Source organism: Oncorhynchus keta, chromosome 31 (genome assembly GCF_023373465.1).
Source record: "Oncorhynchus keta strain PuntledgeMale-10-30-2019 chromosome 31, Oket_V2, whole genome shotgun sequence".
Taxonomy (NCBI): domain Eukaryota; kingdom Metazoa; phylum Chordata; class Actinopteri; order Salmoniformes; family Salmonidae; genus Oncorhynchus; species Oncorhynchus keta.
In genome coordinates this window covers 21294356-21310045 of record NC_068451.1, presented here as the reverse complement: position 1 = coordinate 21310045, position 15690 = coordinate 21294356, and the positions used below count along the sequence as shown (strand labels likewise).

At 40.9% G+C, this 15690-nt stretch overlaps 1 protein-coding gene across 5 annotated transcripts; it reads left to right on the top strand.

Annotated features, from left to right (window-relative positions):
- The first annotated feature begins 254 nt into the window (after window positions 1-254).
- Window positions 255-9590, top strand: LOC118364603 (B-cell receptor CD22-like). Of its 5 annotated transcripts, none has more exons than XM_035746285.2 (11): window positions 257-442; window positions 705-775; window positions 3258-3530; window positions 3615-3845; window positions 4658-4927; window positions 5091-5351; window positions 5728-6009; window positions 6113-6197; window positions 6284-6329; window positions 6564-6928; window positions 7043-9589. In XM_035746285.2, the coding sequence occupies exons 2-11, from the start codon at window positions 721-723 to the stop codon at window positions 7107-7109; spliced, it is 1935 nt and encodes a 644-aa protein (XP_035602178.1). In that variant the 5' UTR covers window positions 257-442; window positions 705-720; the 3' UTR covers window positions 7110-9589. The 5 variants fall into 5 exon arrangements, with proteins under 5 accessions (XP_035602179.1, XP_035602178.1, XP_035602176.1 ...); XM_035746283.2 differs by having other exon boundaries at window positions 3198-3530; XM_035746284.2 differs by having other exon boundaries at window positions 681-775.
- The last annotated feature ends 6100 nt before the right edge of the window (window positions 9591-15690 follow it).

Here is a 15690-nt window from a genome sequence, read left to right as displayed (position 1 = left end):
TATGTTGATAACATAGTGTTCTCACATATAACAGACCTTGTCTGTTTGTTGTGAATGTCAATGTGCCTGAAAGCAAATTTGAATTTGCCATGACACACTGCAGTGTCTATTTGCTGAGGGTGACTGTGTGTTTGCATTGTGGTTACCTTTAGGGGAAGTTAAGCAGTTTGGGTTAGAATGTTGTTAACTGACTTGCCTAGTTACAGAAAGGTTCAATGAAATAAATGAAACATGTTACTGTAACCCCCTTAATTAATTGCAATATATTATATCAATTGTATGGTAACAGGAATGGAACTAGCACCAAAAGGCTCAACAGACAAGACATTCTCAGCCCAACTTCTGCATTTTGGTTGTGACATGGTTATTATCACACCTCTCCATTGTATTTATTTGCATGGTCATTTGCTGATCAGTCTCTCTGGACGCATTCTGCAGGAGGGTGAGTAGTGTTGTTTGTCTCTGTAGAGTTTCATGTTTTCTTTCCTTTAATTGGTGCACAGTGATGTTCAATCTATCTGTTTAGTGAGAATTTAAAGACAGAATGACTACATGATCTAGAGTTGTGAGAAAACTCTTCCGAGACAGATAAATATTACACCTGTTTTAAGTGAAAACGCTGTTGGAGCTTGTTTCATGATTGACTTTGCTATTGAGTTAAGCAATTCCCTCCCCAATAGAACCCTGTGGTGTTTTTATTGAAGTGTTGCAGTTGCTGCAATGTGGCTCTTTGAAACAACCAGTGTGATAATGGTGATTACTCTCACGTCGCCAGGTAACCATATTTTTGCTTTGATGCTCTATCATAATGTGGATGTCAACACTGACTTATGATTAATAATTGAGATATGAAAGATGTACTACTACTATGTATTGCTCATAGGAGATAAACAGGGAAATACTGCAGAGGGAAGAGGGGATTTGTTATATTGTCATTATTGTGTTACCTTGATAGTGAAATGTACAGTACCAGTCAAATGTTAGGACACACCTACTCATTCAAGGGTTTTTCTTTATTTTTACTATAACACATATGGATTCATGTAGTAACCAAAAAGTGTTAAACAAATCAAAATATATTTTATATTTGAGATTCTTCAAAGTAGCCACCCTTTCTTTGCCTTGATGACAGCTTTGCAAACTCTTGGCATTCTCTCAACCAGCTTCATGAAGTAGTCACCTGGAATGCATTTTAAGGAACTGGTGTGCCTTGTTAATTTGTAGAATTTCTTTCCTTCATGCGTTTGATTCAATCAGTTGTGTTGTGACAATGTAGGGTGTATCCAGACAATATCCCTATTTGGTAAAATATCAAGTCCATATTATGGCGAGAACAAATCAAATAAGCAAAGAGAAACGACAGTCCATCATTATGGACAAAAATGAAATAGTCAATATGGACAATTTCAAGAACTTTGAAAGTTTCTTCAAGTGCAGTTGCAAAAATCATCAAGCACTATGACGAAACTGGCTCTCATGAGGACTGCCACAGGAAAGGAAGACCCAGAGTTACCTCTGCTGCATAAGCTAAGTTCATTAGAGTTAACTGCACCTCAGATTGAAGTCCGAATAAATGCTTCACAGAGGTCAAGTAACAGACATCTCAACATCAACTGTTCAGAGGAGACTACGTGAATCAGTCCTTCATGGTCAAATTGCTGAAAAGAAACCACTACTTAAGGACACCAATAAGAAAATGAGACTTGCTTGGGCCAAGAAACACAAGCAATGGACATCAGACTGGTGGAAATCTGTCCTTTAGTCTGATGAGTCCAAATTTGAAAATGTTGGTTCCAACCGCCATGTCTTTGTGAGACGCAGAGTAGGTGAACGGATAATCTCTGCATGTGTGGTTCCCATTGTAAAGCATGGATGAGGAGGTGTGGGGGTGCTTTGCTGGTGACACTGTCAGTGATTTATTTAGAATTCAAGGCACACTTAACTAGCAAGTCTAACACAGCATTCTGCAGCGATACGCCATCCCATCTGGTTCGCGCATAGTTGGTCTATCATTTGTTTTTCACCTGGACAATGACCAAAACAAGCTGTGTAAGGGCTATTTGACGAAGGAGAGTGACAGAGTGCTGCATCAGATGACCTGGCTGCCACAATCACCCGACCTCAAACCAATTGAGATGGTTTGGGATGAGTTGGACCGCAGAGTGAAGGAAAAGCAGCCAACAAGTGCTCAGCATGTGGGAACTCCTTCAGGACTGCATTCCTCATAAAGCTTGTTGATGGAATGCCAAGAGTGTGCAAAGCAGTCATCAAGGCAAAGGGTGGCTACTTTGAAGAATATAAAATATATTTGTTTAAAAAAAATTTGGGTTACTACAGGATTCCATATGTGTTTTTTAATCGTTTTGATGTCTTCACTATTATTCTACATTGTAGAAAATAGTACAAATAAAGAGAAACCTTTGAATGAGTAGGTGTGTCCAAACTTTTGACTGGGTTAGGGTTAGGGTTAGGGTTAGGGTTAACCCTAACCCTACTGTATATTTCTCAAATGACAGGGTTGGGGGGTAACTGATTACATTAACAGAACAATGATCACATTTAATCAGTTACATGTAATCTGACACATGTTTTTATGTTATCAGTTACGTTACCAGCTAAAATATTGTAATAATATTACAGATAGTTTAAAAAAAATTATGGATTACTTTTAAATTCAGAAAGGATTTTTGCGGAAAAAACAACATTGTGACATCTTTCTGTTTTCTAATGACATTCAATTCAGCATTGAAATAATGCAGAACTTTAAGTTTGTTCCACCTGAACGAGTCTGACCACAAGTCAGGGACCACTATGGTGACAAGGGGAAAACAAGGGGAAAGTAATTCAAAAGTAGTCAGATTATGTTACTGAGTTTTGGTAATCCAAAGGTTATGTAACTGATAACATTTTGGCACAGGTAACAAATAACTGTACCAGATTCTATTTAGAAAGTAACCTACCCAACCGTGTCAAATTATAAGACTCAAAGGGAAGGAAAATCTGATCTGAGATTACAGAGCAACTCACTCTTCTAATGAACAAAATACAGAAGTGACTGATTAACATATCTGAAGGAAGGCCACACATAGGAATGCTATATTTTCCTATACCTTTAAATGGCAAATTGTCAGTGTATCTATCAGTGTTGTAGATACATGTGATAACATCTTCTTTTGTTTTGTTGTTGTTTTGTAAAGGTGATTGTGAGAGAAATTGGATGGTGACTTTCAATAATGCAGATCCATGTGCCTTAAAAGGGTCATCAGTGGTGTTTGGATGCAGTTATGACTACCCCGCAGACCAGACTGTAACAAATACCTTCTGGAAGTTCAGGACTCCAAAGGATGACACAAATGTCTTTGAGGCCCAGGAATACAGAGACCGTGTAGAATACCTTGGAAATGAAAACCACAACTGCACCTTGAGAATGAATAACCTAATTAGTAGTGATGCAAATTCCTATTTCTTCAGATTTAAGACAACTAATAATGCATGGAGCAGTAAGACATCAGTTTCACTAACTCTGACAGGTAATTTTGATACCAGAAGTAAAGCCCACTCTCATGACTCTACAAAACATTTTCAGTATTTATTGTTTTTCTCCTCTCTACAAGGGCTGACAGCTGAAGTAAACCCTGCCACTGTGAGAGAGGGAGAGAAGGTGACACTAAAATGTAGCACAACCTGTACACTGAGTGACCCTCCCACTATTGTCTGGTTCAGGGATGGACAATCAGTATCAAAAACAGAGTTTCAGACAAATAGTGAGGATTCTGGTAGATACCGATGTGCTGTTCATGGTCAATATAATCTTTCCTCTGCTCCAGTGTCTCTTGATGTCCAATGTGAGTTAATACCTGATCTATTTAACATGCGCACATTATATCATTATGCATTATGCATTTTAGCTTAAGGCTGTAACATAACAACGTGGAAAAAGTCAAGGGGTCTGAGTACTTTCCGAATGCACTGTACATTCAAAGCTCTGCATCAAGGATGTGCTGCCTCTGAATGGTGTTCATTTCATTTCATTATATTCATAGGAAAGCTAAAAGATAAGGTTTATTTCCGATAAAATAATAGGATGAATTTTGAAAGACGGATGTACAGTTGAAGTAGGAGGTTTACATACACCTTAACAAGAAATTTGTTGAGTGGTTGAAAACGAGTTTTAATAATGACTCCAACCTAAGTGCATGTCAACTTCTGGCTTCAACTGTAGATAGCATAGTGTTTTCACATACAACATCCCTTGATCGTTTGATGTGAATGTCAATGTGCTTGATAACAAATTTGCCGTGACACAAGGCAATGTCTATTTCCTGACCGTGGCTGTGTGTTTGCATTGTGATTACTTGAAGAGGAAGTTGAGCAGTTTGAGGATGATGTTCATGCTGGTAGGGTATGGTGAGAGCAAATAACACAATGATGGCTACTAACAAAATGCAAAACTGTTCTGAGAACGTTAAAAAATATATTCTGACCCATTATATTTACTGGAACCACCAATTGGGATGAAAGTTCAGTCTTTTGGTTTTGTGAAGTGCACATACCTCCAAATGTGTGGTGAGAGGTACTGTAGTAGTGTTGTGGTTCTATACAGAGAAATATGTTCCGCATCATATAAACACTTGTGACCTTAATCCCTCTCCTTCAGATGCTCCAAAGAATGTCACATTGTCGGTCCGTCCATCTGGAGATGTTACTAAGGGTAACTCAGTCACTCTCAACTGCAGCTGCAGTGCAAACCCCCCCGTGTTGGACTACCTCCTGTATAAGGAGGGTGGACAGGGCTTCACCACGGTGGCTGGGAGGCAGACTCACACCTTTTCTAACATCCAGCCAGGGGACAGTGGATGGTACTACTGTAATGCCAGCAACAGTATCAACACAGTCAGATCTAATCTAACTACCCTCAATGTTCAATGTGAGTATTGGCAGTTTAATTCGGTGCTAACAAACAGAAGGCCAACGAGTCACTTTGTGATGCCAGCACCTTTTGGATGCAATGTATGCCTTGCTGAGGCTGTGTGAAAGAAAAAAGTATGTTTTCCACTGATGTACTCGCAGCTATTTGTTTCCACTTGCAGACCCTCCTGAGGACACCTCTGTGTCAGTCAGTCCCTCTGGTCCAGTGGTAGAGGGAAGCTTTGTGAATCTGACCTGTAGCAGCCATGCTAACCCAGCAGTGAGCTACACCTGGTACAGAGTCAATGGGAAAAGCCCTATCCAGTCAGGGACTCAGTTGATACTTGAGAAGGTCTCTCCTGATAACTCAGGGAGGTATTACTGTAAGGCACAGAACAAACATGGAGCCCTCAACTCATCACTCCTGTTTCTTGATGTTCTGTGTAAGTTAACTGTACATGCTATGTGAGGATGTCAGTTTTATGTGCAAAGTTGTGTTTGCTTTCTTTATAGGGAAGCAGGTTGTTAAAACTGTGTGGTTGCAGTATCTTGGAGTGTAATATCCAATATATTGCAACAGTTTCTCACTACAATGTAAGCATACAAGATCTGCAGAGTTGGGGTAAATCACAATTAAATTCCTTTCAGTTGAATTGGACATGGAATGTACCGTAGGAAAGCAATGCAATCTGTCTCACCTGGCATGAATGTAGATGAACAACCCTGTTGGCCAGGACTGTTTGTGTTTTGATTAATCGTTACTAAATATGGAGCAGATATCAAAAGCTACATTTTTCAATTTTTTTCTGCTTACTTTAGATCCCCCACGGAACACCTTGGTATCAATCAGTCTCTCTGTCCCACTGTTAGAGGGAAGTTCTGTGAACCTGACCTGCAGCAGCCACGCCAACCCAGCAGTGGAGAACTACACCTGGTTTAAGAAGGATGGAACAGACGCCTCACAGACAGGGTCAGGAGATGTGTTGGCATTGACCTCTCTAACCTCCTCTGACAGTGGACAGTACTTCTGTGAGGCCAGGAACAGAGAAGGGGCTCACAAGTCTACCGTGGTGTCTCTGACCATACAGAGTACCAATCATGGTGAGTGTAGAGGGAAATGTCCTGTTCTCCTGAATCAATATGTTCTAAATGGGAATTCCCTTGAATGTATTTTTTCATGTACTGTACCCTGCGTCATTTTCAGCTACAAATACTTTAATAGCAGTTTACATTGGTTCCGCGGCCACAGTTTTCACGGTGATCGTACTTCTTGTGTTCTTATGGATGTGGTAAGTCTAGAAACATCATAATGGATAAGTATGATGGCCTTGTGGTACCTATTTGTCCCACCAAAGAAATGTGGTTTCTTTGACAGGAAGATCCCGTTCAAATTATGTCAAAGGACCGCTGTGGACATAGAGGTGAGTGGAACACAGCATATACACTCTAATTCACAATACCAATAGCATTTCAGTGCAATAGTGTTATATGAAGGTTTGAACACAGTAAGAGTTCATGTTATTTGAACAACATTCAAGCACCAGCTTCCATTCTTCCCCAGTAACATAATACTTAGTTTAACCAAAAGATGAAGGTATGTTGAGGAGTCAATATTTCAAACGTTTGGTATTTTTTTGACTGATTGCATCTTTCAGGACGATCAAAACTCAGTCTTATCCAGAAAAAGGACCAGTAATGACCCAGCCACACAGGAAACTAGAACAGAGGAACAGGAAAATGCCCTCTATGCCAACGTTCAACTGCCTCCCTCTCACACCCACCACCAAGACAGTTCTCTGTACTCTGTGGTCGAGCCACCAGCTCTGCAGAGCCCTCCTGAACCTCATTACGCTACCTTTGACTTCCAGCAGTTCCGCAGCTCCATCAACGAGGCCCAATTCTCCCGATGCCATAAAGAGGATGATGTTGTATACTCCACAGTGAAAGCCATAAAGGCCAACATGACAGACAACCTCCAGTACGCCAGCATCCATTTCCCCCTCCCCAGTCCTACTGCCAGGTAAGTGTGAACTCACTATCAGTTCAGTCCTTTTCCATATAACCTATTTCTGGATGTCTGTTTATTTGAAATGTTTGAATATACTCATACAAAAACTCTATTTGCTTTTTGCAGGCTGGAAGAAAGTTTAGAGGTGGACCATTCTGTTATCTACTCCACTGTTGCCAAACCAGAAGCCTGAACATATCCTTTCATAATGTTGAATAAACTAAGCTGCATTGGAACGCAAGTTAAGATATGTAAAGTGTGCAATTAATAAGTTGTTATGGTAATAGAGTTACAGTGCCTTCGGAAAGAATTCAGACCCTAAAATGGACTAAATACATACAAATTCTCATCAATCTACACACAATACCCCATAATGACAAAGCAAAAACAGGTTTATAGAAATGTCTGCAAATGTATTAAAAAAACAAAAAGAGAAATACCTTATTTACATAAGTATTCAAACCCTTTGCTATGAGACTCGAATTTGAGCTCAGGTGCATCCTGTTTCCATTGATCATCCTTGATAGGTTTCTACAAATTGATTTCTACAACTTCACCTATGGTAAATTCAATTGATTGGACATGATTTGGAAAAGCACACGCCTGTCTATATGAAATCCCACAGTTGACAGTGCATGTCAGAGCAAAAACCAAGCCATGAGATCGAATGAATTGTTTGTAGGGCTCCAAGACAGGATTGTGTCGAGGCACAGATCTGGGGAATGGTACCAAAACCTTTCTACAGCATTGAAGGTCGCCAAGAGCACAGCGGCCTCCATTATTTTTAAATGGAAGAAGTTTGGAACCACCAAGACTCTTCCAAGAGCTGGCCTCCCAGGCCAAACTAAGAAATCGGGGGAGAAGGGCCTTGGTCAGGGAGGTGACCAACAACCCGATGGTCACTCTGACAGAGCTCCAGAGTTCCTCTGTGGCGTATGGAGAACCTTCCAGAAGGACAACCATCTCTGTAGCACTCCACCAATCAGGTCTTTATGGTAGAGGCCAGACGGAAGCCACTCCTCAGTAAAAGGTGCATGACAACCCTCCTGGAGCTTGCCAAAAGCCACCTAAAGTGCTCTCAGACCATGAGAAACAAGATTCTCCGGTCTGATGAAACCAAGATTGAACTCTTTGGCCTGAATGCCAAGAGTAAAATCTGGAGGGAACCTTGCACCATCCATACGGTGAAGCATGGTAGTGGCAGCATCATGCTATTGTAACGAGATTCGCCTTCCTCTGACGCGGAGTATGACAGATCGGACCAATGTGGTAAGTGTTCGTCATTTTTTATGAAAAGTCACTGAACACGAAAATACCAAATAACAAAGTGAAAGACAGAAACGAAAAACAAAACAGTTCTGTATGGTGAAAACACAGACAGAAAACAATCCCCCACAACTCAAGTGGGAAAAACAGGCTGCCTAAGTATCGTTCTCAATCAGAGACAACGATTGACAGCTGCCTCTGATTGAGAATCATACCAGGCCAAACACATAGAAAACCAAAACTAGAACAACACATAGAATAGAACACACAGCCAAGACAATGCAGGAGTGGCTTTGGGACAAGTCTCTGAATGTCCTTGAGTGGCCCAGCCAGAGCCCGGACTTGAACCCAATCGAACATCTCTGGAGAGACCTCAAAATAGCTGTGCAGTGATGCTCCCCATCCAGAGAGAAGAGCAGAGCAGAGAAGAATGGGATAAACTCCCCAAATACATGTGTGTCTAGCTTGTAGCATCATACCCAAGAAGACTCAAGGCTGTAATCACTGCCAATGGTGCTTCAACAAAGTACTGAGTAAAGGGTCTGAATACTTATGTAAATGTAATATTCCAGTTCTTTATTTTTTATACATTTGCTAAAAAATATTTAATAAACAGTTTATGCTTTGTCATTATGGTATATTGTTTGGAGATTGGAGAGGGAAAAATGATTTAATCAATTTTAGAATAAGGCTGTAACGTAACAAAATGTGGAAAATATTTTCCGAAGGCATTGTATATGTCTTGTACTGTACTTGTAATATACAGTATGTGTCTCAGGTGTGTCCATGAGCGTCCATTGCTTGTGCATGCTTCTATCTTGTTAAGACCTCTTAATTAAGGATCGGACCCTTTTTTTAAATTTTCATCTGAAATGACATACACAAATCTAACTGCCTGTAGCTTAGGACCTGAAGCAAGGATATGCATAGTCTTGATACCATTTGAAAGGAAACACTTTGCAGTTTGTGGAAATGTGAAATTAATGTAGGAGAATATAACACTTTAGAAAGACCATTATCGGACTTAGGACTCTAGGTGCAATTAAGATTTTGGCCACTAGATGGCAGAAGTGTATGTGCAAAGTTTTAGACTGATCCAATGAATCATTGCATTCCTGTTCAAAATGTTAAAATGTCTGCCCAAATATGCCTAATTGGTCAATAAATACATGTTAAGGTAGATAGCTGTGTACTCTTTAAACAATAGCATGGCATGTTTTCACTGTAATAGCTACTGTAAATTGGACAGTGCAATTAGATTAACGCCAATTTAAGCTTTCTGCCCATATAAAATATGTCTATGTCTGGGAAATGTTCTTGTTTCGTACAAAGTCATGCTAATCACATTAGCGCACATCAGCTCAACCATCCCGAGGGTGGGACACCGACCTGTAGAGTACTTTATTAACCCACTTAAGACACTCCTCCTTCTTTCAAATCCTTACATTTTATGGCTCTACAAGAAGCTAATAAAGAGGGCAACAGGATACCAAACATGTATTACTCTCTTAAGAGAATCTGTCCTCACCTCCTGGCCTCAACCCCTCTTTCATCTAATACACAGATGTCCATCTGTCTTTCCTGTATCAACACGTCACTCTCCTCTCCTCCATCAAACACATTCCAATGCTTTCTTGCTTTCCACAGAGAACCCTTAACGTTCTCCTTTGATTCTATGCTTCTTCTCTATCATTTATTTAATATCTCAATGTTCAAATTGTCAAACCCAAGAACATCAATGCCCAGACAACCACCACTACAAACACAACAACAACATATGGATAGACATTCCAGTGTATTTCCATTTAAAACAGGAATAGAGAAATAATATGATGTGCCCCGTCCTGTTATCTGTCTGGTATGTCTTATTGGGCTTTCTTCTACAGCAGTATAACATCACTGAGCTGCCCTCAACAACATCACCAGTTGGACTGAGGGACACTGCAATTAGACAAGAGATGTGTACGCATTTTTTTTAACCAGGCAAGTCAGTTAAGAGCAAATAATTTTTTTAAATGATGGCCTACGCCAACTGTGCCCCACCCTGTGGGACTTAGACCGCTGCGCCACTCAGAAGCCTATCACTAATTATACACAGGTTCTTCAAGTTTGGGTTGAGTGGCAAAATAAAGAAGTCAACAACAGGTTGCAAGTTCAAAAAATGATATTCCCCTTCATTAGTGAATACAAACTGGATTACTGAGGCCCTCTCAGCCTGGTCAAAAAGGAGGTCATAACAGTACATAATTAATAAAACCCAACAAACCAAACAACCAAAAATACAGGTTCTGGTGCAGTCGAGGGGAGATCAAACAAAATATTAATTCAACTTCAATTCAAGATAAATAAACAAGATTCTCTCAAACTTAATCAGATAGTTACAAACTAAACCAGTCACATGGCCACGTCCCTTTTACAATGTGAATCAGAGGCGGTGGGTGGTCACCCAAAGGATGATTCCACACTGACAGTCAAGACCATGTGACTTCCTGCTACAATTCCGCAACTTTTGCATACAGTCGTTGTTGTCGTGGGACATGCCACCATACCATCAGGATTTAAAGTACAATAACTTCTTAATTACAAGAGAGCTCTCAATGTTGTTGCCAACAGCTGGTACTGTACATACAGATATCAATATCACTGTCACTATTACTCAGAGAGTCTTTCAGGAAGTTAATGAGAAAATTGGTAAATATTGACAAACTTTATGAGGAAGTGTAAGGAGAGTCTCTCTGAATCATGTGATAATACTGAAACGAGGAAGCAATGGCTCCTCTCAGAGTGACTCAGAAATGATGATGACATTAACATTCACAGAGATCAGGCTTGTGGTCAGACCTGATCTCTGTTAAGACAAGCTGGAAGCTGACCACAACTTCAACAGCTCTCCTATTCTCATAGGTCAAATAGTTACACACTAAATGTACAGTACCAGTCAAAAGTTTGGGCACACCTATTCATTCAAGGGTTTTTCTTTATGTTTACTATTTTCTACATTGTAGAATAATAGTGAAAACATCAACACTATGAAATAACACATATGGAATCATGTTAAACATAAACATATATTTTATATTTGAGATTCTTCAATTTAGCCAGCCTTGATGACAGCTTTGCACACTTGGCATTTTCTCAACCAGCTTCATGAGGTAGTCACCCGGAATGCATTTCAATTAACAGGTGTGCATTGTTAATTTGGGAATTTATTTCCTTCTTAATGCGTTTGAGCCAATCAGTTGTGTTGTGACAAGGTAGGGGTGGTACAGAAGATAGCCCCATTTGGTAAAAGACCAAGTCCATATTATGGCAAGAACAGCTGAAATAAGCAAAGAGAAATGACAGTCCATCATTACTTTAAGACATGAAGGTCAGTCAATCTGGAAAATTTCAAGAACTTTGAAAGTTTCTTCAAGTGCAGTCGCAAAAACCATCGAGCACTATGATGAAACTGGCTCTCATGAGGACCGCCGCAAGGAAGGAAGACCCAGAGTTACCTCTTCTGCAGAGGATAAGTTAATTAGAGTTACCAGCCTCCGAAATTGCAACCCAAATAAATGCTTCACAGAGTTCAAGTAACAGACACATCTCAACATCAACTGTTAATGAGCGAGCTCGGACGGACGACAGAATTCAGAACATTGGCAGTATACATATCTCCCTGGCATATTACATCATTTATGCAGCATCATACAATACATTTTTGGACATACCTTGTTGTGCTGTGCTCACTTGAACAGGAACATGGCACGGCGGTCCTTCGTGGGCAAATTTTGCCTTCAAACTTTGTCATCAAAGTCAGACATTCTCTGGATTTATGGTGCTTTCAAGACAACTGCGTATGTAGTTCTGTCCTTGAGCTGTTCTTGTCTATTAATGTTAATGTATTATGTCATGTTTCAGGTTTTTTGTGGACCCCAGGAAGAGTAGCTGCTGCTTTTGCAACAGGTAATGGAAATCCTAATAACAAAAACAAAATTCCAACTGGGAACTCAACAACAACAAAAAAGTTGAATCATGATGATGTCAGTGATCTTCGGGTCGTAGCTCTAAAAAGAGGCCTGAGTTCCGGATTTACAATTCCGAGTTCAAAACGTATTTTCCCAATTGTAGCTCGTTTTCCCCCGAGTTCCGAGTTGTCTTGAACTCACTAAAGTCAGATTTTGTAGTTCCGAGTTAACAGTTGTTTTGACCGTGGAAAAAAATCATGCTTCATTGACAGCATGGCCAATGTTGAAAGTTTATCTTTTAAACTAGGAAAAGAGACCCTTAATCTTAGACTTGGGACCACACAGCCACTTCACTCTATAGCAGACTAATGATTGATTTACAATGCTTGCAGTTAGCCACTGATTGCTTCCAAACCACTCATTGTTGAATTGGTCAATGAGCACTGATACGTTTTATCTATAATTGACCTTCATATGACAAGGATGGAAAAGGATTTGCCAGTAGATTGTCGACTTGATTCATGATGATGACTGCTTATCTAGCTTGCTAGCTACGATTTTGAAAGTATAATGTTGACATGATCAGTCCAATCAAAGCTACGGTAGATATAATGTGATTTAAAGTAATTTCGTCTGTGGCCAATGTGTTTTTTAACTTAAATTTTACCGTTATTTTACCAGGTAAGTTGACTGAGAACACATTCTCATTTACAGCAACGACCTGGGAGGAAGATTGAGCCAATTGTTAGCTGGGGATGATTCAGTGACCGTGATGGAATGAGGGACAGCTTGGGAATTTAGCCAGGACACCGGGGTTAACACCTCTACTCTTACAATAAGTGCCATGGGATCTTTAGTGACCACAGAGTCAGGACACCCGTTTAACATCCCATCCGAAAGACGACACACTGCACAATGACCTTGAGCCTTCTTGGATGGGCACTTCAAATGTAAATCTATGGCAGCACCCAAGGGGAATGAATTTTAGAGCTCTCCCCTGTAGATTTTGTGGTGACATAGTGTCCCCATGAGTGACAGAACACTTAGCCAATCACGGCGCAACTAGAGAACAGTACCAACCCCTATGCTCTGTATTTTCTGCTGCCTGTCCCACCACCACAGAAAGCACAGAGCGAGGCCGAAAAACACCTGCATTTTGGAGCTGCCTTACTTAGAAAGCAAAAAGAGACTATGTTTGTATGAGGCTTTATTAACTCAATACGGCTTTATTAACTCGCCACTGGTCAGTTGCTATCTACATATAATCATTGACCAAAATGATCATTGACCATATTTACACAAAATACTTGTAAAAAAACCAAACATATAATAAGCGCTGTGGTCTTACCTGCCACTAGCAGGGTTACTCCAGGCTATCCAGGAGACTCCTCCACTGGGTGGTTGGTGATAAAATAGAAGACATATGTCCCACTATCAGACCTCCTCAGATCAGAGATCCTCAAGGAGCAGTTCCTGGTACTCCACTCTGCCCTGGGAGGCTGGCTCAGGGAAGATGCCTTGGCTATGGTACACGTATCTGGGGGTGATGCAGCGGCTCTGGTCCCGGCACCACATCTCAGACAGCACCCTGTAGGGCTGAGGGTAGCCGTAGGAGCAGAGGAGAACCACAGACAAGACAGCCACGGCACACAATTAGAGCGGAGGGAACACACACAGCAGGCTGGGATACAATACTTTGTATGTCTATTCACATACCATACTAAAAGTGTGCTCCGTATAATAATGATGAATATGATGTCAGTCTTACCTTGCAGGATAAGTGAGAGCAGCCTCCTCCAGCCAGTCTAGAAGACTCCCAAAGCCATCTCTGACGCTCCCCCACAACATTATAAGCCTGCAACAAAAAGCCAAGGCACTGTTGCTGGCTTATAATGTCACTGTCACTAAACAAGCCAGAGCCTGTTTTTGGTTCTGTCTATTGAGACCTTGTTTACAATGAGCATCCATTATATGCAGATCTATGCCTTTACCTCTGACCGTTCTGCCTACAGACCTGTCTAGTTCTAATCATATCCCAACCCCCTGTTTGTGTAACAGTTGTTAAAGTACTATGTGAATTTCACCAGGTTAATTTATCAATATGTTGTGTTGATTTGTTATGCATGCCTGCATCCTGGGAGAAGGGGAGTGTGTACTTACGTTTTGCCCGGTGTGCTCGTGCTCAAATAATTTTGATGCACCGAGAGAGGTAGGCACTTTTCTGTCTTCAGAAAAGTTTGATTATTTTAAGTACAAAGTCATACACAGTGTTTTGTTCATGAATAATGATGTATATTTATAGGTTACTCATAAGTGGATGGTATTGTTAAGATGCACTTGTAATTGTACTTTTTAGGATGATGTCAATATTCTGAATTCAACATGTGGTTAATGGGTATTAGCAGGCTATTGTATGTGTGAACGATGGCTTGCTCCTCGAATGATCCATTACATTTACATTTACATTTAAGTCATTTAGCAGACGCTCTTATCCAGAGCGACTTACAAATTGGTGCATTCACCTTATGACATCCAGTGGAACAGCCACTTTACAATAGTGCATCTAAATATTTTAAGGGGGGTGAGAAGGATTACTTTATCCTATCCTAGGTATTCCTTAAAGAGGTGGGGTTTCAGGTGTCTCCGGAAGGTGGTGATTGACTCCGCTGTCCTGGCGTCGTGAGGGAGTTTGTTCCACCATTGGGGGGCCAGAGCAGCGAACAGTTTTGACTGGGCTGAGCGGGAACTGTACTTCCTCAGTGGTAGGGAGGCGAGCAGGCTAGAGGTGGATGAACGCAGTGCCCTTGTTTGGGTGTAGGGCCTGATCAGAGCCTGGAGGTACTGAGGTGCCGTTCCCCTCACAGCTCCGTAGGCAAGCACCATGGTCTTGTAGCGGATGCGAGCTTCAACTGGAAGCCAGTGGAGAGAGCGGAGGAGCGGGGTGACGTGAGAGAACTTGGGAAGGTTGAACACCAGTCCCTCCTATTGTGCATCTGTTGTAGAAAGAGGCGACGATTCTCAGAACATATGTGCTCTACAAATGTTTTATTTCCTTTTGGATGCAGGTATGTGGTTTTATCTATGTAAAATATGTTATGTATAATAAGGAGAGAGTGTATTAATTGTTGTATTCGAAAATCATTATGATGCACTGAGAGAGAAAGAGGCGACGATTCTCAGAACATATGTGCTCTACAAATGTTTTATTTTCTTTTGGATGCAGATGCAGGATGCAGAGAGTCAGTTCTGCTTGATTAAAACGACCTGATCTCCAAAGTCCACGTTTATAGTCTCAATCAACCACACACAACGCAGAGTTACAGCACCGGCTACATTTTCACCCTATTGTTTAGACGATAATGTTGCAAGGTCCATTTAAGCTCCTGTGGCACGGTTTAAGCCTGGGACTGGCCTACTCATGCCTCTACTTCAATGCACTTTGGTCTATTGCACCTGGAACATTACCTGAACTTAACACATAAATGTAAAACTAGGAAACGGTATATCAATTGAAGGGGTCTGCAGGTGCCATTTGACCGATATCTCATGACGTCACCT

What these genes read in the sequence shown, in the direction of transcription:
- LOC118364603 (XM_035746283.2), top strand. Translation starts at nt 721, where the DNA reads ATGTGGCTCTTTGAAACAACCAGTGTGATAATGGTGATTACTCTCACG. An exon ending in GATTACTCTCACGTCGCCAG is followed by an intron (nt 776 to 3,197) that starts GTAACCATATTT and finishes TGTTTTGTAAAG; the next exon opens with GTGATTGTGAGAGAAATTGG. An exon ending in CATACAGAGTACCAATCATG is followed by an intron (nt 6,010 to 6,112) that starts GTGAGTGTAGAG and finishes CGTCATTTTCAG; the next exon opens with CTACAAATACTTTAATAGCA.